Below are 21632 nucleotides of genomic sequence, written 5' to 3'. Positions count from 1 at the left end.
GGCGAAGACAACTCGAAATCAGGCGATCTCAGGCATACGACCCTTCATCGAAACGAGTATTTCTCATTCTTCAGCTACATGACCCCCGATCATCAATATTCTGGGTCTACCATGCGTTCTCCAGGCATAACACAAGCAAGACTCGCGGGATAACAGCGCTACCCGACGTATAAGCATGCGCTGATAACGCTCAAAGCAGTAAATTCACACCTCAGCTCCTCAGTGACGTCTCATCGATCGAAGTCCACTTCACGTCCCAATCAAGGTAGAACCGAGCCCTGCACTGAATACTCTATCTCCCCAACGCACGCATTCATTCAATGCAGAGATTGGGTACTTTGCGATGTATTCATTGTTGACGTCACACCCGACCTTCCCGTGTTAATTCCCTGAAATCCGGAAGATCTTATTCCAGAACATGACGTCCGGCTTCATACTCGCCCTGGATCTGGATTTTGGGATCAAGCATGATATAAGATTTGCGAGATCAAGTAGTTGGAACCTTCGTTCTTCATCACTTCTCTGTCAACCCAAGTCAACATGTTCACTGCGTTACTCGTCACCGCTGCTCTCGCTCAGACCTCCCTTGCCGCTGTGCAATCGCTCACCTCCGGCGGACAATGTCTGCAAGTCTCTGGATCGCCTTCAAACGGTGCTGCTGTCACTCTCGGTTCCTGTAACAGTGCAAACTCGCAGACCACTGCTACCGGACAACAATGGGTGGGTAGTCCACGCATGAGTAGACGGAGTAAGCTGACAGCATATCCAGGTCATCAACAGCGGAAACAACGCCGGAGTTCAGCTCTTCGGCAGCAACTTCTGCCTAGACGCTCCATCTAACCCGACTCCAGGAGGATCTGTTGTGTGAGTGCTTCGGTGTGCCGGAGTTCTCGATGTTGCTAACAATAGTCTTCGCAGGGTCGCTACCTGCTCTCAGTCAGCTTCTCAGACTTGGTACTTGACTGGTGACAACCGAATGTGAGTATTTCTTATCCGACTAAACCAGAGCTCCCAAGCTGACTTCCCTCTAGTGCTATCACAGGTACGCTTAACATCTATCACAGACCTCTTATCGCTAACTTCTACTTCAGGCGGTACCCAATGTCTCGACTTGTCAGGAACTACCCCACAGACCCAGGTGGGTGACATCATCCTCGTACGCGTCTCCGCTAATCCGTTCACAGAACTGCGCTCCCAACATTGCTACTCAAGCCTGGACCCCTAACTTCCTCTTCGATGAGCCCTCGTCCACCTCCTCGGCCGCTTCTGCCGCTGCGACCAACGCTACTTCCGCTACCGGTGTAGCCGGAGGTGCCGCCTCTTCCGCTGCTAGTGAGTATTGGTCTCACGATGTATGGTTATCAGCTGACAGTGGTTCAGGTGGAGCGAGTGCCGCTGCTTCCGGTGCAAGTGGATCAGTAGCCAGTGATGCATCGGGTGTCGCCTCTGCCACGTCTGGTGCTGCCTCAGGCGCCTCTTCAGGTGCTGCCGCCGCTACCTCTGGCGCTGCCTCGGCTGGTTCAGCCGGTGTGTCCGGGGCTAGCTCAGTCGCTGGTCAGGCTACCTCTGGTGCCGGTTCTGTCGCAGGTCAAGCTACTTCTGGTGCTGGATCCGCTGCCGGTGCTGCTACCTCCGGTGCTGGATCTGTAGCTGGTCAGGCCACGTCTGCAGGAGGTGCCGCTACCTCTGCCGCTGGTGCCGCTACTTCCGCTGCTGCTTCTGCCGCCTCGGGTGGTTCTTCCGCTGGGTTCTCCAAGATCACCATGGCTCCTGTCTCTGCCATCTTGGGTGTAGCCATTGGAGCCATGTTCGTGTTATAGGGCTGCCGTCGAGCTAGAAGAGAGCTAGAAGTCGGAGGCAAGAAGAATACATCATACACGTGAAAAGTATAATATGCATCTAATATTTGTGCAATCTCCGCGGCAACGACACGTGCACACAATCAAATGGCTTCCTCAGTAAACTTATGCATGTAGAAGCACTCGAGAGAGTTCGTACATATAGTTTACGATCACGCACCCACCAAAGCGTTCTTCACTGTAGAGTAGAGGGTGATACCGTTGGGTCCACCACAGATCTCTCCCTTGTTTCCGCTACATGGCATGTTGCATTGGGTAGAGAATGCGTCGAGGGTAGCACCGTTGGCAAGAGAGTTTCCGCAGTAGCATTCGGAGGCGTACTATTTGTTTTGATCAGCTCGTTGTCATAAATTGATACTATGATTCGCTCACCTCTAAACCGGCAAACGTGTACCCTTTGTCGGTACAGAATGAAGTACATTTCTCCAAGGTCATATCGTTTGTAACGAGAGAAGCGCCGTTCAGAGCTCTACCAGCGACTTCTTGGATACACCCTTGTTTCTGCCAATCTCCGATCGTGGTGAGGGAGTATAACAGCGAAGCGTCCTTATATAAGGAAAGCAAGCTTGGTCCACCGCAGGTAGTACCCAACTGACCGGGACAGGGCATGTCGCAAGTACCGATTCTGTCAAGAGAAGCTCCGTTGACGAGGTCATTGCCGCAGAAGCATTCTCTGTGCAGATATCAGCTATTGGCCACCTTAAACAAAAATATCAAACCCACCTTGAATACTCGATACCGGCCCATTGCATTCCTTGGGTCTTGCAGTAAGCCAAACATTTACCGATCGTCATGTTGTCGTCGTAGTATGAAGCTCCCGCAAGGGCTCTCCCGCTCGTACCTTCCTGTACGCAGACTGAGGGAGCGGCAACCCATCCATCGGGTAAAGTGAGCTTGACGGATTGGAGGTCGGAAGACAGAGATCCCAACAGCGCAGAGTTCTTGACGAAGACGGTCAAGGCCGAAGGTCCACCGCAGATGGCATCGCTGCCGCCACATTTCATGTTACAGTTGTTCGAGGGTAGAGTGAGAGACGCACCGTTGGAGAGGGTAGCTCCGCAGTAGCATTCTTGGGAGTACTAGGACTGGGTCAGCGAAGTTCTTTGCAAGGCACTGACTGAACTCACCTCAATACCGAAGATAGCGTAACCTTGACCATCACAGAAGTCGGCACATTTTTGCCAGGTCATATCGCTGGAAGCAAGGGTAGGACCAATCAAGGCTCGTCCCCTAGATCCTTCAGCAATACAAGCGGTAGAAGCAGCGGACCAACCTAATGGGGCAACGACGACTTTAGGAGTGGCCGAAGCGGAGACGGAGCTGGATGCGGATGTGGATGTCGAGACGATGATGCTTTCGGCGATGCTGGGGACAGTGACGGTGGGTACGATGTTGGCAGATGAGGCGGCGGAAGAGCTAGACGGGGATGCGGATGAAGCAGACGAGGAAGCGGAGGCGGAGCTAGAGGCGGATGCAGAGCTAGCAGACGAAGAGGCAACCGATGAGGAGGCAGACTTCGAAGCAGAGGCGGACGAGGAAGTCGAAGGGGCGGCTGCTGATGCGGAAGCCGATGAAGCGGATGACGAAGCAACTGTCGAGGTGGCAGCGACCGAAGTGCTCGTAGCGGACCAGTTTGCAGCGACCTTTTGAGCGTTACTCAAACAGTTAGGAGTTTGAACGTTGTAGATGTTATTAGTAGACATCTCGTACGCCCAGTTGGAAGCGGCACCGGCGGCTCCAGCCTTGTCTTGTTGAATGTAACAAGATTGGGACAAAGCATCGATCAAGTTCCAGAAGACATCGCTTCGACCGTCAACCTTCCAGTTGTGTTCGGTACCGGTGACAGCCGGAGCGGGAATCCCACCAAGAGCACCGGTGAACGATTGTAGGTCGCCAGAGACTGTTCGAGCCATGGTGGCAGCGGCGAAGTTGGCAGAAGCGACCGACGAGGAGTAAGCGGCGGCAGATGAAGAGTAAGAGCTAGCAGCGGAAGAAGCGTTGCTCAAACACGCGTTGACTTGGGTGCCCCAGCAAACGCTCTTGTCGAACGAAGCAGAGCTGGAAGAACACGAGCTCGCTTGGGCGTAACAAGATTGCTGCAGGGCGTAGGCAATATCATCGTAGGTGGTGCCGCTTTGGACAAACTTGGAGCCAGATTTGGTGACCGCAGGGGCGACGATACCACCAGCGGCACCGGTGAAAGTCTGGTAGTTACCAGCGGTGGCTGAAGGGGCGGTAGTGGGAACAGCCGAGGAAGTAGAGGACGCAGCGGAGGAAGCAGCTGAAGACTTGGCAGCGGAAGAGCTGGTCGAGGAGGCAGCAGCAGAAGTCGACGATGGAGCTGCTGAAGATGAAGCAGCGGCGGAAGAGCTGGAAGCTTTTGGAGAGCTCGAAGAGGAGGAGGAGGAGGCGGCGGCTGAGGAGGACGCAGAAGCGGAAGCACTCGAAGCCTTGGATGAACTCGATGAAGCAGCGGCGGACGAGGCGGCTGAGGAGCTGGCCGAACCGCTACCACTGTTCAAACAAGCCTGAATTTGCCATCCATTGCAATCGCTGACAGCGAAAGGAGTGTTGCCTTGCTGGTTCGCCTTGAGTTGACATTGGTCCATTTGCTTGTAGCATGATCCGGAGAGAGCTTCAGTTAAGAAGTTGTATTGTTGGCCAGAAGAGTACCAGTAATTACCAGACTTAGTCACCGCAGGAGCGTAAATAGCCCCAAGACCCAAGTTGTAGGTTTGGAGATCACCCGCAGCTCGAGTCGTGGTGGACTGCACAGCGGCTCTTCTGTCGATTGGACCGGCCTCCACAAGGGAGAGGTAAGAGAGCACTGGTAAAAGTGCGATAGAAGCGAGCATGGTGAGAATAGAGAAAGGGATAGAAGTAGCGGGGTGTCGAACTTAAGAATATAGGTCGAGCGAGGTGAAAGGTTTCGGGTGGGAGATTTGACAAGGAATTCGTTTGGTGAGAATCTGATCGGTTGTGGGTTGGGGGAGATGTAAGTCATTCTGACTCCTCGCTGATCCCTTTATATACCTTTGTCAGTCGCCAAGAGTACGAGGTGACAGACACGTATGCTGATCAATCTCATCTGAGACATGCAGTATGAAGCGAACATTAGTACTGTAAATTACATTACCTCTGACGCCATGCCATTCCTAAAATCTCGGGAAGGCGTCTCGGCCCTGAAATGGGTAACTGAAGATCGCTACTTTCGGATGTGCCACTGTCTGTTCCGTCGTAATGAGGCGTCACGCCTCGTCTGACACAGCATACCCGAAACAGCCTTTGCGCCCTTTTCGGGTGAGGACGGATGATCCGTGCGCATGTTCAGGCAGCGGATCCAAACGGTTTAAGGTTATTCCCAGGGCGTAAACGTTTCTTTACACGTTGACCTTCGCAGACTCTTATTACTCATCAATCTTTGTCAGACCAATCCCTCACCCAGCAAACATGTCCGCTTTCATCGCACGGCCGACAGAGGTACATACTCTTCTCACAAGCCGAGGGATCGAAGACATCAATACGGTTTCATCGTTCCTCGCATCGCCTTCTCACGCTTTCGACTTCTCCGATCCTGCCCATACCGTATACGTCCTCATAGGCAGCGCGATCTTGCCCACAGCGGAAGCAATATTCGATCATGTCTCAAGATGCACACATCCAGTCACGTTGGTCTTGGCTGGAGGGATTGGCCATTCAACGTCTCTTCTTTACGATGCGGTCTCGCGTCATCCCAGGTACTCGTCGATCTCTCATCTCGTAAAGCAGCTGCCAGAAGCTCAGGTGTTCAAGCTTCTTATGACAGACTTTTGGCCGGACCTGGGGAAGAAAGTGGACAATGGGATCTTGACTCTGCTTATCGATGATAGGAGCACGAACTGTGGGGCTAATGCGATAGAGACTAAGAGGGAGCTGGATGGGCATGGGATCAAACCGAAGCGACTGTTCATTGTGCAAGATCCAACTATGAACAGGAGGACCTTCGCTACGTTTGAGAAGGTGTTTCAGGGGAGTAACGTAGAGTTATTGCCTTGGTCGTTCTTCCCACGACTGTCTCTGCTACACGACGGCACGGTGTCATGGGAAGCGGAGGACCGGAAAGTTGAGAATCACGAGTTATGGGAGCCAAGCAGATTTATCAGTTTGATTCTTGGGGAGATACCCAGGCTGAGGGACGATGAGAAAGGCTATGGGCCCAGAGGTGCGGGATTTATAGCACATGTAGACATCCCAGAAGCAGTAGAACAAGCATGGAGTAGGCTGAACACTGTTTCAGTCAGCAGACGGTAGAGTCATCAATGTGAGTTGATCTTTCGTTATCCCTGACGTACAGTGAATCACGAGGTACAATCAAACAACTTATCGAGCAGATCTGACCTATTTGTGTTCCATAGATAGACCTGCGACGTAACGTGCTGCTTTAGGTGTATCATATAACTTAAATGCATGGTACGAAAGGAGCGCCTTCCACAACACTGTGTAAACCTGATTCCTGAACGTCCCCTCGACCACCTTAGAACCCCATAAACAGACTGTCCCAGCTGTAGAGATGTCAGCCAGTCACTCCTTCGTGACACAACTCCACTTACTCTAGCGCCGGATCTTGCGATACGACATCACCATTCTGGGCATCCTGAGCCGACCCATCAAACATGTTAAATAACGCAGGAAGAGAGACCTGCTGCAGGTCATCGGATGGTATCGGTGCATCGGAATGCGGAACAGGAGCGTTTGCTCCTCTTAAGTTGAGGTTCAACATGTAACTTTCGATGCTAGGGATATCGGTTGGAGGGTTGCTGGATAAAGTCTGAATGGATCAGCTAGGCGATGTCAATTGCACTCACTTTCAACATCGCCTCGATGAACAGCCTTCCCCTGCCCACGCTCGTATCCCAAAACGGTCTCTCGTCTTCGCTGTGGGGCGGCTGAGCCTGCTGGAAGAGCTCCATCGACACCTGTAACTCGCGCTCGATGCCCTGTCGAGCAGATGGTTTGAGACAAGCATGGATGAACAAGAGGACCGCCGCAGAGATGTGGTGGGAATAGAACGCCAAGGTGGGAAAACCGGGAGCCACTGTGGTCGCTCAGCCACTTGATCCATCAACGTCTACCACTCACTAAACATGATTTGCCTCTCCGATACATCCTTGTGACCTTTGATTATCGCACGAGCAGCTGACAGTGCAGCAGATTGAGAAAAGTCGTAAGTGGGGTCGGAGTAGCTGCGCATGAAGAAGTTGCGATGGAGACGGAGGACTCGTTGTTGATAGGATCTGCGCAAAGGTCAGCTGGCGTCGATAATATCATTGACTCACCCATGAAACGACTCCAAAATCAGATCCTGGAACGTGCTGAGTTGATGACTACTCCTTAGGCTGAGCAATTCGTAGTCACCCTGTCTCAGCTGAGTGTCGATCGATCTGACCACCTCCATGGTCATTGTCGATGGATCCCGGATATGGTCAGAGATGATCTTCCAGTAGTGAGCTACCTGGAACGCGTGAATTTGCCAGGACACCTCGGTGCTGCAGACCAGCGTCAGCTTTATCCAGCTCAAGCAATCGCCCACTCACAGGACAAAAGACGGATGCGGTTCTGTACGACTTGTACTCATATCACGACTCCACAGCTCTTCGTCTCGGAAGTTTCTAGGCGGAGGAGTGGATACCTCACCTGGTCACGTTAGTCAGCTCGATACGATATGTACTACACTCACTCGCTGTCAGCCGAATGGAACGACTGACCCCACTCTCTCTTCTATCCGTTTCTATAGCTTCTGCGATCTGACCCACGAAAAGCAGTGAATGAGTTAGTCGAGATGCCCATTCGCGGGTAAAGTGAGGCAATTGAGGGGGGAATGCAGGGTCGGTGGGGAGGTCGTCATCCGGAACATTGTGATCAAGGGTATTCAAGCGGAGATGTTTGCAGAGGCTAGGCCGTGAGCTTGTAATTCTTGAACAGATCGACTCACCTGATAGCCATATCATGCCATAATGCTCCTCGATCACTGCTCGCCTCTACGCAACGGCATAATTGTCTACCCCACTGTCAGCGGAAGCCGAATCTTAGGAAGACTCACTGAGGACTAGTCAATATCATCAACGCCTGTAGCATTCTGACCTGAGGTTTGTGAAAGATTCTAGCAGCGAAAATGGCCGTTTCAAATGCGTCCGCGAACGATGTGTCCATTTTCCGCAGTGTCGGCTTATCGCCCACCAATAGTACCAAAGCGGGGTCAGTATCTTCAATCAGGGCTTGGAGAGATACTCTGTGAAGTTTGTGTCAACACCAGTCTCACACCCAATAACGTACCTTAACACCGCTATGAGCAACGCTAGCCATGCTGGGTCGACGAAAATCAGATTTGGAGCTAGTCTGACTTGGTGAAACTGAGCTAGTTCAGCTTCGAATACGTTACGTTGCATGAAATGCCCTAAATGTCCAGCGAGATGTCAGCTTGATGAATAGCTTCGCTGTCAGCTTGAAAATAGCGTTGTGAGTGTTGCTAGACACTCACAGAACATCCCAAAATTGCTGAGATGATAGTCCACCAAGATTGTTATTATTTCCTGTTGGGGGATAGCCGATGCGATATCAAACATAGCTTGGGTGGTCCGAGGTGACGGCGGGACAAGGTTGTTGGATAGGAAGATGCTGGGCCATCCTTGGTGAGAAATATCAGAACGCAACGCCGATTCATTCCTGTGTGTACCGCTTGCCGAGGGAGAATACCCTCGTGACAGATCATCAAGAGCAAGGAATGTCATGTCGAGAGTGGATGTTTTGGGAGTATTCGAGCTTGAAGATGCACTAGCATGATTCGAGAAGGGAGTAGGGTAGGTTGTGTGCACAGCTGGAGAAGTCTTCAATACGAGACCGCTGGTATCCACCAAGTCCACTAGTCGCACGATGTGATTCTCTAATTGCTCCATCCGACTCCTCAATGCGTCTACTTCAGTTCCGCCGGCAGGGATCTGCGCTTGAGAGGTAGGAGCAGGTGTGAGACCATCCATATATTGACACGAATGGCCATCCCCACGGACTCGACAGTTGCTGCATGGGAGAGTGCGATCGCATTTCACTTTGCGCTTGTTGCTAAGCCATTGGGTCAAGTCTGAGACCATACCGAGAGACAACTCTACTCACCATGACAAACATGATACCTTTTGATGAGCTCCATTTAGCAATCCAACTCGACTCGTCTCCAACGAATGCCCCAACTCACAGTGACCCTTTTCCGCTTGATCGGTCTCGGAGATAATTCTCTTTCGTCGCCGCTCATATTTTGCTTGCTGATTCAGTGAAAGGGGCTAAGAATCGCTGCTTTCGGGTGTAGGTATAGCTTGGTAATCGATCCTGATGCATGTTGATGATCAAGATGAAGTTGAAAGGACGCAACTAAGGTGGAGTTGTTGTTGAGTTGTGTTGCGCTTTTCGGGTTTATCTCGATAACCGAGGCTTTAACTGCTAACTCCGTGGCACAGAACCAAACATGGCCGAAGCTCAAAGCGTTCTTCGTACAGGAGCCCATGTGTATGATGAGCAGAGTATCGATTACAGCGATACACTCAGCGGCTGAGATCAATTTGAAGCATGCATCTGTAGCTTCGAAAGCCGCGGTCCAAAAACTGGCAACATACCGACGAAAAAAGCTATAAACAGTCGTAAGATGACGGTTCAAATGATCCCTAATCTTCGCTCAACATTCGACACTATATGCTTTCAGAAACAACAGGAAACCCCACAATGACTAGTCAAAACGAGCGATCACCTACACTCGTTCCTCAGGATATCGAGAAGGACAACAGCACCTCACTCGACCATTCAAAATCAGCCGAACATGTCTTTCCTGAAGGCGGGAGAGACGCCTGGCTGACCGTGCTTGGATCATGGTTCTTAGGTGAGTCGTTTCTCATCGAGTCATGCCTTGATGGATCTGCTCAACTATTGCTCAATCCCACCAGTCTTCGGAACATTCGGTACCTCCAACACTTTCGGTGTCTTCCAATCATACTATCTCCTCGAAAAGTATCCCGGCCGAGGTAGCTCAGACATCGCTTGGGTCGGCTCGTTGCAGCTATTCTTACTATTCATGATGGGTGGTATATCCGGTCCACTGTTTGATAAAGGTCACTTCTACCCTCTGGTAGCTACTGGTGGTGCCGTTCACGTGTTCAGGTGAGGTTAAGCACTATCGGTTAAGCTGACTCTTGTACAGCTTCTTCATGATCTCTCTTTGTAAACGATTTTGGCAGACGTTCCTCGCTCAAGGTGTCCTCGAAGGAATGGGTATGGGCTTGATCTTCGTCCCGGCTCTTGGAGTGGTCAGTCAATACTTCAAAATGAGGCGTGGTCTGGCTTCAGGTATAGTTGTCACTGGATCATCTGCTGGGGGTAGGTGGGTCTTTCCTGTCCCACAGCCAGAGCTAACATCCTCCCAGGCGTCGTGCTCCCCATCATGCTCAACAAGCTCATCGCTCAACACAACTTCGAACGTGGCGTGCAGTACACCGGTATCCTCCTCGCCGGCTGTGTGGTTGTCGGTCTCGCATTGATCAGACCATTTGGTGGTGTTCGAGGACACAAACAATCAGACGGTCCCGAACCGGATGTGAAAGCGTTCTTCAAAGAGCCTGGCTATTTAGCTCTCTTCGTTGGGATCTTCTTCGTCGCTTGGGGTGTCTTCTTTCCCATTCTGTTCCTGCAGGTGAGTTCCGCACACCCGTCGCAACGTCCCTAACTGATCCAACTTTAGTATTTCGCCGAGCTCAATGGCACTTCCGAGAACCTCACCTTCTACATGGTCGCTATACTCAACGGAGCTTCGGTGATCGGTCGGACCCTACCCAACCTGATTGCAGACAAGTTCGGTGCGCTCAACCTCATCACCATCATGTCGATCCTCACATCCGGTATCTGCTTCGCTTTCTTCGGTGCCGCGAAAAGTACAGCCGGTCTTGTAGTCGTCGCAATCTTCTACGGTGCTTTCTCGGGCGCCTTCATCTCACTCATGGCGCCGGCGGTATTCTCCATGGCCAAGAGTCAACAGGAAGTGGGTACGCGAATGGGTATTTCCATGATGGCTTTGGGAGTCGCTGCTTTGACGGGTAGTCCACTAGGTGCAGCTATTCTCGATGCAAGAGGTTATGGAGCGTCTATCGCTTGGAGCGGGGCAATGGGCGCGGTTGGAAGTGGTTTGTTCGCACTGGCTGCGTTCTTCACTGCGAGGAACAAAGGTCAATGGAAGGTATAGTGGTGTGTGTAGCGTTAGAGGCTGACAGGAATAAATAATGGTACATATCGTCAGCAGATTGTGTAAAGTTCACACGCCGGTGCTCAGTCTGAACGTAGATCAAATATGGTATGAGTGAAGGTATGACAATGATTAATGCATGATAGTGATTACTTCTTACGCATCGCTTTCCCAATTCCACATTATACGTGAACTCCTGCTTACGATCGCCTTTATTATATCTCTTCCTTAGAGGCTGTCAGAACAGCGTCAGCTGATTGATAATTGGGAGCATGCGAAGAGGCCACTCACGCCAATTTTTGCAAACCCTCAGTAAATGATTGCACAGTGTTCTCAAGAGATGCTTGGTTGGCACCTTCAGAACCTTCTACAATCAACACGAGCTTTGCAGTTCGAGCAGCAATGAGGAGCTACACCACTACTATCAGCTTGATCCTACACCGAAGGGATTTTGCTCACCTTCCCAGACAGCTCCGCAACGATGTAATCTGCGTTACCACTCTTGACCGATGCATTTCCTTCGCCTCCAAGTTTGAGGTTCTCGGGCGCTTGGCCATCACCGAATGCAGCGGTTGGGTCGTTTTGCCTGGCATAGGTCAACAGACCATCGAGGATCTGAGCAGACGTCAGCATTAGCATAAGCATCGCACTCGAGATACAAGAGAACATGCCCACCTTCCTGACATCGTCTGGCTGCACGTTGAACTGCTTAGGTGACGAGGCGACACAAAGGAAATCCTCCTCGTCGTACAGTGCCGCACGAGAGACTTGGCTGTTGTTCAAAATACGGCTCTTCAAGAGTTCCTCGTAGTCTCCTCCTTCAGCCTGAGGTTAGGAATCAGCAAAAAGCCCAAGGAATGAGCACACACCAACTTACTTGAGAGTTGAGCTTCGCAGCGGTGATGTGCTCCTCGGTGGCCTCCTTGTGACCAGAGTGTTTGGCTGGGCCGGTGTTCTAAGGATATGTCAGCGTAAGATTGCAAGTTTAGTTCAGGCTACACTGACCAAGTTCTGAGTGGACATGTTGGATTGTTCGTTGGTTTGTTCGTTGTGATGAGTATTGCTTGGTGATTATAGCAGTATGAGACAGCTGTAGTCACATCTTATAGGTTGGTCTGGTGCACTTTAGATTCGAGATTGAATGGAGTTGTCTAGCTTTGACGTCACTCTCGATCGTGACGCTGTGTCTACCGATAGATGTCGTACATCCACTCATCGAGAAGTAGCATTTACGTACAGATCGCGTGGGGCCTCGTTTGAGATCTATCACACGATTCTGAATGGTGAGTCGCCATCGAAGCATACATAGGTTAGATCGTCGAACTTTAGGCTAGATTGGATGAACAGCGATGTATTGAAACGAGCTGGTAGCGACGATGGAGAGTTTGAGGTTCACAGCTGAGTGTTGACCGTTGCAAATTATTTTGGCCATCGGTAGCGAAGCTTGACAACACCTGAGTTCCGATGACACTCCGTCATCTCCTATGATGCTGCCCTCGGATCCGGCGGTAACGCACGCATGGTACGAAGACTAGATGCTCATATTTTCGAGCCCCTGATCACATCTCAGTGTAAAATCAAAAGTGCATAACATTATAAAGGCCGGGTAAAAATACTTTATCTATCGAGATAGGAGATCAAGTTAAGTTTTTGAGGCTTAATCAAATCAGAAAAGGCACACTGCACTCCCCTACTTCCTCTCCATCTCGTATGCGTTACTAGCCATGATACCTTGTTCCAAAGCGTTGACATCATCCGAGTGATCCTCCGACTTGTGGTCATCCGCTGGGTGGATGACATCCTCGCCCATTCTCTTCCTCATCTCGTCTCTCTCCTCCTGTCTCATTCTAGCAGCGGCGTTGTCAGAATCCTTTGACATGGCTCTGCCTTCCAAGATCCTCTGGATCTCTTCGTCGGTGTAGGCCCAGAATCGTCTCTCGCCGCTGACGAGTTTTCTCAACCATGGGGGCAGCAATGCCAAGAAGCTGACTCGACCTTTGCCATTGGGTTGTTTCAAGAACGCGGTGGAGTTGTATGGCTCCTTGAGATCGTGCCATCCTGGAGGGAGCAATCGTGGTGAGATCATTCCCATGAGTTTGGGGATGTTGTGAAGGAGGATGAAGAGGATCAGACCGGCAATAATACCGTATGCGACGTTGTCTATGAGTGAGGTGGGTCAGCGAAATCAAGTCGAGCGTCAAGGGTGGACCTACAGGTGAAAGGAATCACGGCAATCACGACAAACGCAGGGATGGCGTCTCCCATGTAGTCCCAGTTGATCTTCACAGCGTTCTCCATCATCATAGCTCCGACCACAATCAATACCGATCCTGTGGCCCACGCTGGGATGTTACTGAGGATAGGAGCAAAGAAGATCGAGATGAAGAACCAGAATCCAGTGGTGATGGCTGTAAGACCGGTCTTTCCTCCTTCGCTGATACCACTCGCAGATTCCACGAAAGGTGTACAAGGTGAGGTACCGAAGAACAGACCTGAGAAGGCGATACAGATGGAGTCGACGAGGAAGGCGACTGAACTACCCTCAAAGTCACCATCTCGAGCGTCGTATAAACCAGCTTGCTTGGACATGGCTACCATGGTACCGGTGGTGTCGAGGAGATCGACGTAGAGGAAGGAGATCTGGGAGTGGGTCAGATGTGTTCATCGTCAGATAAATGGAAACTATTCACCAAAGCAACCCAGACCTTGCCATTACTGTACGCCTTCCAATCCACATTTGACGGTCCCAACAGCTTGAACCCTCTAGCTGCGACTACGTTCTTGAAGAAGTCAAAGTTGGAATCGCCCAACTCGGTATGAGGGAAAGCGGTGACAGAGGTGGGACGGGGCCATGAGATGATAGCGACAAGGAGGATGGGCCAGAGGAGGGCACCTGGTGAAGTAGTGTTAGCGCGGTTGCAGTCGTCAAGAAAATATTTTCGCTCACCTTTGACCCTATACAAGATCAAGAACGCAGTGAGAACACCTCCGACAAAAATACCCAACCACATTCTAGGATCTTGCAATACGTGACTTTCACAGAAACTGGTTGTTGCATCTGCAAATTCCGCTTTACATCCACCCAATTGGAGGGGAGTGGAGACACCCCCTGTGATTACGTTTAATCCACTGGAACTAAGACCGATGATGGTGAGGAACAGACCGATACCGCATCCGATAGCAGTAGTGATGGATCTAGGGATGAGTCGGACAACCCATTGTCGAAGACCAAGGATGGTGAGAGCGAAGAAGATGATACCTTCGAGGAAAACCGCAGCGAGAGCTTCAGAGTAGGAGATGGGGCCGGTACCCTATACACGTCGAGTTAGCGGGAGCTCATTAATGACTATAGGAGGTACTCACGTTGAAGCCGACTTGACTGTAAGCAAAGTACGCGTTGACTAGTTTACACAGTTAGCAGCGATTAAAGAATCATCCCTCAATCCCGCTCACCTCCTAAACCCGGTGCCAGACCCAGAGGCATATTCGCGAAGAGACCCATCAAGAAGGTAGCAATCAGAGAGATGGATGAAGTAGCAGTGACATAGTCCCGTCTAAGCTCGTTCTTGCACATGGCATAGTCCGTGTTGGTAGCACAGATGGGATCATCGGCGGTGCCTTCACAGACACAAGGACCACCAGAGTCGGAGAGAATAGACGCGTTGACACTGATGATCTGTGATAATGCATAGCAATTAGACCTGAGTCATGCATTCATTACGCTCCACTCACATATAACATCGCAGCTGCAGTGACGGTACCCGCTCTAAGCTCGGTCAAAAACTTGGAACCTGGTCTAGCCAGAGGATGACCACTTCCATCCAGCCTGAACCATCTTCCGACAAACGTCTTTGCGACGGCCTCGTTAATCGCGTGAGGTGAAAAACTGACCATGGTGGTGGTACTGATAATTGGAAACAGAGACTATGCGTGGGAAAAGATAAGGTCCTCGACTTCTACGTGTATATATGTATACTAATGTACTTTTCAAAGCGTTGGAGTCCTTATCTATGGTTTGAGGTGGAGCGACAGAATTTCGAAATTTTTGTTTTTGTTTTGGTTATTTCTGTTTCTGACCTTTTTCAATTTACTGATAAGGGAAAAACCAACCGCATGGGTCCAGGGAGGGGTATACACCAGCCTGATCTTCGATCCAGCATTTACTACCATAACTGGAATCATAATTATCCCGACAGCCGCGTGACAAATCCAAGGAGAGCGTTTTGGTTGGTCAGTTTGTAGTCCTGGTGCAGGCTTCAGATAAAAGCCAGACTCGCTTGTGCGGTTTTATCGGAAGGGGATAGCACTCTTGCAACACGTATGACCAGTGTCCAATGGTAGTTCACCTGTTCTTGCTTAGTTGGCAATCCCAATTGCATAAGAAAGTCTTGTATGCAGTACGACTACTATTCTTGCATACTTCTTATCGATGAAGAGCATGAGATACGATGACAACGGAGCATGACCTATCAATATTCCATCCCGGTTATCAGCGATACCACCGGGGGCATGCAAAGCCTTAGATTGATCGTGTCGAAGGAAGAATCTATACGCAAAATAAGGTGGGACATAAATGCAAGATCAGGTCCAGAGATTTAGTATTGACTGTCGAGCGCACTGAACGAAAGGCAGTGAGTCAAAATCATGTCCATCCTGGTGGGTAACAAGTGCACTTCGCGTCAAGCAATCTGCCAGATCCACATCCCCAAGCCAATCAATACACATTGCATATCCACAACCCCATTACTCAATCACGATCACCTTGTATACGCGACCAATCTGCCCCTCCTTCTATCCACGCTAGCAACCTATGGCCAGCCTTGATCGCTTCGTCCTCGCTATGCACAAAAATCGTATTCGCGTCTGTCAATCTCGGCTGACCAGGTGCGGTCACCCTCAGCGTGTCTTTGGGAACGATACACAAGCTCAACCAGGTGTCGCTGACCCTCTCTACCTTTCTCAAACTACCCGTTTCTATCACCACATGACTTATGCCCAATAATATCGCCATGATATCCGTGTGAAGCCTATCGGAGATGACTATCTTGCCAGAGGATATCATCGACATAGCCCATTGGACTCTCAGCAAAGCCGCTTGATTCCAGTAATCCATAAACGTGGTCTTCTCCCCGGCACCATTATCTATCTCCCCATAATTCGCTTTGACAGGTCGCTTGATACTACCCCATTCATCCCCCCAATCTCCGATCGCAACAGAGTGACCGCCCAGTCCGCTCCACACATCAGCATCCTGACGATTCTGTCCACCTTCCTTATCCCCTCTAGCTATTACCAATACGTCGTGCTGCGCTGTAGGAGGAAGTGACATCTTTGGCCAACCGAAAGGACTGGACATTTGTCGCAAAGCTGAAGTCTGCTCGAAAGAAGAGTGGAACTTCCCCTGAAGGTTCAGAATGGACATGTCGGATCCTGGAGCTCGCATGATGGGAGGGGTGAAAGGCGAATCTTGATTGAATCCGATAAACAAGGCGACATCCGGTGTGAGCTTGACTGGTACGTCTGTGAAAGTCTCTCTAAAGAACCTCAGCGATTCACTGTCTCTCGCTACGATCTCCACATTCGGATGACCCTGATAAGCTCGTAACGACTCTCGAAGCAGATCTGACGGTTTGTTGAGATTGAATTCAAAGGTCTGTGGGAAGTGTCGTATCTTTCGATTGGGTAGATCCGTCAATATCTGATTTCGTAGCTTCTGATGACCACCCCATATATCTCCAAAGTTACCGCCGCCGTGTAACAGTATAGCGGTCTGACTCGATGGGATATCCGCCAAGGCAGCTTCCAGTTCCGGTACACTGTAGTCGTCGTGTTGACACACATACCGTATCTCTATCCCCAACGCTTCTAGTAATGCTACTTCTCCAAGCCATATCGCCGAGTCACCAGAGTTGTGATGCCATGGTGCGTCCAACAGAGCTACGTGGGTGACACCTGAGAGAGATTCTGCGTATGATGATAGCAGGATCTGCCGCTGGTGTTGTATCGAGTCGAGGCAGGGCGTAGACAAGGATGTGATGTATTGTGAGAGAGACCCATAGACATACGATGCCTGTTCAGCTTGCGAGTACAGTAGTAGAATACTGGCTGCTATTATTGTTGATAGGAGGATCAGTCGATTGCGAGAGGATGGGGAGAACAGCATCTTGCGATATACGGGAGATGAGTTATGAGCTGTTTGTCAGGAAGAACGACGTCAGCTCGATATATGTCTCCTTTCAACAGCTCTTCGTCATACCGACCTACTCACCGAGACGATTCAGCTTGGACCGTGTATGAACCCGGAGAGACCGTATTCCCAGCAGAGAAGATACGACGCCTACAGCTGACTCGTTCTTTTTTACTGATTACAGTGAGCTTTGTTACACCGGTGCTGCTTTGCACTTCCAGATGTGTGCTCGTGATCATGAGCAAATGATCAGCATCTTGCCTTCCTAAATTGTCAAGCAATGCCGCTGCAATGATAAATTGGCTGGAATGTTCACACGCTTATTTCCTCAGGGTACAACAACCAACATGTTTAAACTTCCACTAGCTTTTATCTTTACGAGAACCCTGTTTCACTATCTTTCCGTAGCGTACTCTGGATTGAGGCCGACCGATGTCCAAGCTCAAGAACATGAGATGCAGGCTTGCGATGTCATGACAACATGTATAGATGGGTATTTGAATGATCCTGATGCATGTGCTCATCCATCAAAGCTATCCCAATCATGATCAGAGTATTCTCGCCGTTGAGAGCGATCCACAACCGGTTCTTGGCACCTACTACCGCCTACCTGGACTCCCGCGGGCTGTATTCCTCCCTTTCGCGCTCACCGACAGAGAAACCCAATGAGCTGGTTGAGGAAGTATCCGACAACGGTCCCAGCAGACTGGTCGTCTTCCTCACAGTATCATTCCATATCACCATCGCTCTATCTGTGACACTGCTCAACAAGTGGGCGCTGAACAAAGTACCACTACCTCAGGTCTTATTGGCCTTCCAAACGGGGATATGTGTACTGCTTTCCCTGGTGGTGCGAATCTTCTCCCCGGACTCTGTAGGACCGTTGATGATTGATGTGGGAGAGCTTAGGAGATTATGGCCTTATCTGTTCATGAGAACGGTAGCGGTAGGGATGAAGGTGTGGTGCTTGAACGTGAGTCCTCGTCTCATCTGAACTTGTGCTAACTTCCACAGCTCGTCCCAGCTTCATTCTACCAAGTGTCAAGAGGACTACTCCTCCCCGTTACCGTCCTGCTCTCATACATGTTCCTCGGCAGTAAAATCTCATCGGCCATTCTCAAGAGCATTTTGGTCATCTGTGTGGGCTTTGTAGTGGGATCTATTGCGAGATATGGCGGAACAAGCTCCCTCGAATCGTACTCAAATGTCGCCCACGTCGCTTCTGCTTTGTTGGATCTCGGCTTCGTACTCGGAATTGCATCAACCTTCACCACTGCTGCTGAGACTATCGTAGTCAAGGTATACGCTCCTAAACTATCCATATTCCGAGCTGTGTATACTACCTCGCTGGTCGGATTCATCACTTTCACCTCTCTATCGTTTCTTTCCGGAGGTTTCACCGAACTCTCATCCCTTCTCTCGAACGACACAACCCGAAAATTCTTATCATCGACCATATTCAGCTCAATCGCTATCTCCAGTATCGCGTACTACCTCGTCTCTATCGCTGCTGTACTTCAGATCACAGTCACAACCCCGGTCACTCATACCATCTCGACGGCGGTCCGAGGGGTCCTTCAGAGCCTACTCGCGGTTGTCCTCCTTCCCAACGAATCGTTGTCGACTTGGCAAGTCATTAGCATCTGTTTCATTCTCCTAGGGTCGATAAGGTATACGTGGATCAAGGAAAAGGAGAAAAGGGAAAAGGAGGGTCAAATTGCCAAGAGCGATCCGGAGAAAGGGGCTGCACCGGTATAGCGGTGTGTGTGTGCATATAGCTTAGTATAGATAGATAGATTGATGTATATATTTTGTGTCAAACCCAATTTGATGCGCAGTTGTCAAGCAAGCGAGAGGTCGGTAGGGTAGAACACCTTACTACGGATCACCCTCTTCACCCTTCCTACATCCGGAACATGTAAACAGGTATGCACAGATTCCCATACTAAAATGTTCGAGATAACAGGAATGTTCTGTTCTTTGACGTCACATCCCAGTTTTAAAGCATTATTGCATCCCTGAAATTCACCTTTTAGCCACCTCGGGCCGCAAGGCACTTCCCAAATCCCTTCCGAAACGTGAGCTTGGCAGTTTAAACTGCTGAAACTAAAAAATCGGGGTTCGAGAGATTGGAATATCAACCCCTTGTACACATCTGTGCGACCGAGGACATATCAGGATACACAAGCGATGCTAGTTTCATCCTAGTCTGTGCAGCGCAAGGGTGCTCTTCTCAACAGTGCTGCTAGGTAGACGGTAAGACTAGAGGTCGTCAGAATGGAGGTCCAGTCAATATGAAGATCAATGATTTCTCCCCTTCCCGTTATACCTTTGTTGAAGCAGCCAGCGTACCCAGCCATTGACGATGGTGGTTACTTTGTCCAGTCCAAAATGGATCGTCCGACTCGCCAAAGTAGCCCTATCCCTCTTGACCTTCCTAGTCGTGCTCGACTTCTTCCAGCCGGTCCTGGTGAGCAGAGCAACGGGAATCGAGGCGAAGACATTGAACTCGTATCGTCTTCGCAGCTATCTTAGAAAAGGCCTCAGGAGAGTGGTGTTTGACGAGAGTGAGTGTGTCGGTGATCCGGTGAAACAGACATTGTAAGCTGATCGATATGCCGGTAGACCCAGAACAACATGTCTTCCACCAGGCGAACAGAAGACCGAGCGTGTCCTCAAGTCAAGCGTATCAACCGGTAGTCAAAACAGACAAAACCGCTGCTTCACTCGACGGCTCTCCCCTCATCTCCTCGAGCCTCACCAACCCATCTCCCGACTCCGGTGATATTGACGCCCAGACGACCCCTCTTACCCTCGTTACCAAACCTTCATCCGCCCAATCCCCTTTCAAACCTTATTCCCACTCTCAACCATACATCGGAACGATGTACCACATGTCCACTTCCATACACCCTTCCAAAGATCTCCAGCACTCCAATTACCAACTCAGCTCTTTATGGTTCGTTGAGCAAAGTGGATATGACAATTGGATGGGCGCAAATGTCCAAGCGAGGATGTCACCGAGTGTGGAATTTCTCAGATTCGCTTGCGTATACACCAATGCAGATGGAAGTTTGACGGAGGAGGTACAAGCGACTGTAACGAATCAAGCGAGAGACGAGTACCTGCTTGTAGAATGTCAGATGCCTACGTGGACCCAAGGCTATCTGGATACCACTATCTCGGAATCAGCCAGAGCATCGTCGATTCAACTTCTACGGAATGGAGAGGTACGACTGAAATCATGGTTTGATTTGAGCAACTGTTCAATCTACGATACAACATCGGATTCTCCGCATCTAGCTTGGAGGAAGACAGCATGCCTGGAGCAACTCGAAAACAAGGATGACAATTCTGTGAAAGAGGTTGTCGGACCGACTCATACTATATCTTCCTTCGAGTGGTCCCCCGCTGCTCCTACCGACCAACTTAGTATCTGCGTCTCCCCGGTGCGACTCCAAGCATCAGAGGATGGTCAGATACCCCTCAAGCACCTCGTCGAATGGCGAGTATGGCACATGTATCAAGGGGTAGACAGCGTCCATTGGTATTCCCGAGACCCCAAGTTCCAATCATGGATCGACCAGCTCAACTACCTTTTAAATATCCATGATACGTATATCGACGCGCCTGTCCTGTCAGATCAATACGCATACATAGCTAAGGATTATGCCGACCAAGCTGTCTATGCGGCAGACTGCTTGATGCGATATGGATACCAGGATACATTCCAGGCTTATATCGATTTGGACGAATTCTTGACGGTTCGCCAAGATCCCTCTCGCAATGCGACCGTTCGTAGGCTAGATGATCTTGGAGAAAACATCGGCTCGATAGCTGCGGATCATACCTACTATGGCGGGCAACCAATGGACCTTTCACTGCCCTACGATTCAGATACTTTCCCTCCCAACGCATACTCCCACTGGGATACGTTGGAGAAGCACGACGGATTCCGAAGACAGAAATCAATACACCGTACTGCCGCTACCAAAATGCTTTGGGTACACTCCTCGGCAGGATTAGGTGGATATTACATGAGGAAGGATGATTTCCCTTCAACAGATCAGGAAGATGCGAATGGAAGTTTGGAGATTCTGCATAATAGGAACCCGAAACCTGACAAGTTGACTTTCGACGTGCCGGTGGATACGGAAGTGCTGGAGTCATGGAAGGACACCTGGTTGGAACTAGCTAGGATATTAGATAGTAGTGATTTAGAGCCATTGCACACGTTTACTTTGTAGATTATGTATTGTTAGTATACGGAGTGGTATAATGTATTGTTTCTCACACGGCTCAAGGTTCAGGTTATTCATGACATGGCGTAAAG

At 50.2% G+C, this 21632-nt stretch overlaps 10 protein-coding genes across 10 annotated transcripts; 5 read left to right on the top strand and 5 right to left on the bottom strand.

Moving 5' to 3' along the window:
* Positions 1-540: 540 nt before the first annotated feature.
* I302_101628 (uncharacterized protein) lies at positions 541-1820 on the top strand (the record flags this gene model as incomplete). The annotated part of the gene is made up of 7 exons (XM_019187012.1): positions 541-720; positions 770-864; positions 919-978; positions 1032-1042; positions 1092-1138; positions 1185-1332; positions 1381-1820. 7 exons carry the CDS (start codon positions 541-543, stop codon positions 1818-1820), a joined length of 981 nt encoding a protein of 326 aa, XP_019049890.1.
* A 191-nt stretch (positions 1821-2011) lies between these two features.
* I302_101627 (uncharacterized protein) lies at positions 2012-4714 on the bottom strand (the record flags this gene model as incomplete). The annotated part of the gene is made up of 4 exons (XM_019187011.1): positions 2012-2179; positions 2232-2532; positions 2583-2938; positions 2987-4714. 4 exons carry the CDS (start codon positions 4712-4714, stop codon positions 2012-2014), a joined length of 2553 nt encoding a protein of 850 aa, XP_019049889.1.
* A 595-nt stretch (positions 4715-5309) lies between these two features.
* I302_101626 (uncharacterized protein) lies at positions 5310-6149 on the top strand (the record flags this gene model as incomplete). Its single annotated transcript, XM_019187010.1, has 1 exon — positions 5310-6149. The coding sequence occupies one exon, from the start codon at positions 5310-5312 to the stop codon at positions 6147-6149; it is 840 nt and encodes a 279-aa protein (XP_019049888.1).
* Positions 6150-6372: 223 nt separating this feature from the next.
* I302_101625 (uncharacterized protein) lies at positions 6373-8872 on the bottom strand (the record flags this gene model as incomplete). The annotated part of the gene is made up of 11 exons (XM_065869319.1): positions 6373-6400; positions 6449-6666; positions 6743-6933; positions 6978-7132; positions 7175-7384; positions 7433-7532; positions 7576-7616; positions 7831-7896; positions 7939-8127; positions 8172-8292; positions 8377-8872. 11 exons carry the CDS (start codon positions 8870-8872, stop codon positions 6373-6375), a joined length of 1815 nt encoding a protein of 604 aa, XP_065725391.1.
* A 733-nt stretch (positions 8873-9605) lies between these two features.
* Positions 9606-11112, top strand: I302_101624 (uncharacterized protein; the record flags this gene model as incomplete). Its single annotated transcript, XM_065869318.1, has 5 exons — positions 9606-9759; positions 9824-10031; positions 10078-10253; positions 10301-10566; positions 10615-11112. 5 exons carry the CDS (start codon positions 9606-9608, stop codon positions 11110-11112), a joined length of 1302 nt encoding a protein of 433 aa, XP_065725390.1.
* A 287-nt stretch (positions 11113-11399) lies between these two features.
* I302_101623 (uncharacterized protein) lies at positions 11400-12135 on the bottom strand (the record flags this gene model as incomplete). Its single annotated transcript, XM_019187007.1, has 5 exons — positions 11400-11522; positions 11572-11727; positions 11788-11937; positions 11990-12067; positions 12118-12135. The coding sequence occupies 5 exons, from the start codon at positions 12133-12135 to the stop codon at positions 11400-11402; spliced, it is 525 nt and encodes a 174-aa protein (XP_019049885.1).
* A 667-nt stretch (positions 12136-12802) lies between these two features.
* On the bottom strand, positions 12803-15006 carry I302_101622 (uncharacterized protein; the record flags this gene model as incomplete). Its single annotated transcript, XM_019187006.1, has 7 exons — positions 12803-13272; positions 13326-13752; positions 13803-14005; positions 14060-14423; positions 14476-14513; positions 14566-14788; positions 14845-15006. The coding sequence occupies 7 exons, from the start codon at positions 15004-15006 to the stop codon at positions 12803-12805; spliced, it is 1887 nt and encodes a 628-aa protein (XP_019049884.1).
* An 853-nt stretch (positions 15007-15859) lies between these two features.
* Positions 15860-17275, bottom strand: I302_101621 (uncharacterized protein; the record flags this gene model as incomplete). The annotated part of the gene is made up of 1 exon (XM_019187005.1): positions 15860-17275. One exon carries the CDS (start codon positions 17273-17275, stop codon positions 15860-15862), a length of 1416 nt encoding a protein of 471 aa, XP_019049883.1.
* A 568-nt stretch (positions 17276-17843) lies between these two features.
* On the top strand, positions 17844-19057 carry I302_101620 (uncharacterized protein; the record flags this gene model as incomplete). The annotated part of the gene is made up of 2 exons (XM_065869317.1): positions 17844-18257; positions 18314-19057. 2 exons carry the CDS (start codon positions 17844-17846, stop codon positions 19055-19057), a joined length of 1158 nt encoding a protein of 385 aa, XP_065725389.1.
* A 607-nt stretch (positions 19058-19664) lies between these two features.
* Positions 19665-21546, top strand: I302_101619 (uncharacterized protein; the record flags this gene model as incomplete). The annotated part of the gene is made up of 2 exons (XM_019187003.1): positions 19665-19866; positions 19925-21546. 2 exons carry the CDS (start codon positions 19665-19667, stop codon positions 21544-21546), a joined length of 1824 nt encoding a protein of 607 aa, XP_019049881.1.
* Between the last annotated feature and the right edge of the window lie 86 nt (positions 21547-21632).

Source organism: Kwoniella bestiolae, chromosome 1 (genome assembly GCF_000512585.2).
Source record: "Kwoniella bestiolae CBS 10118 chromosome 1, complete sequence".
In the NCBI taxonomy this organism is placed as follows: Eukaryota; Fungi; Basidiomycota; class Tremellomycetes; order Tremellales; family Cryptococcaceae; genus Kwoniella; species Kwoniella bestiolae.
Note: the sequence above shows the minus strand (reverse complement) of the source record. Positions and strands in the feature narration are given on the sequence as shown.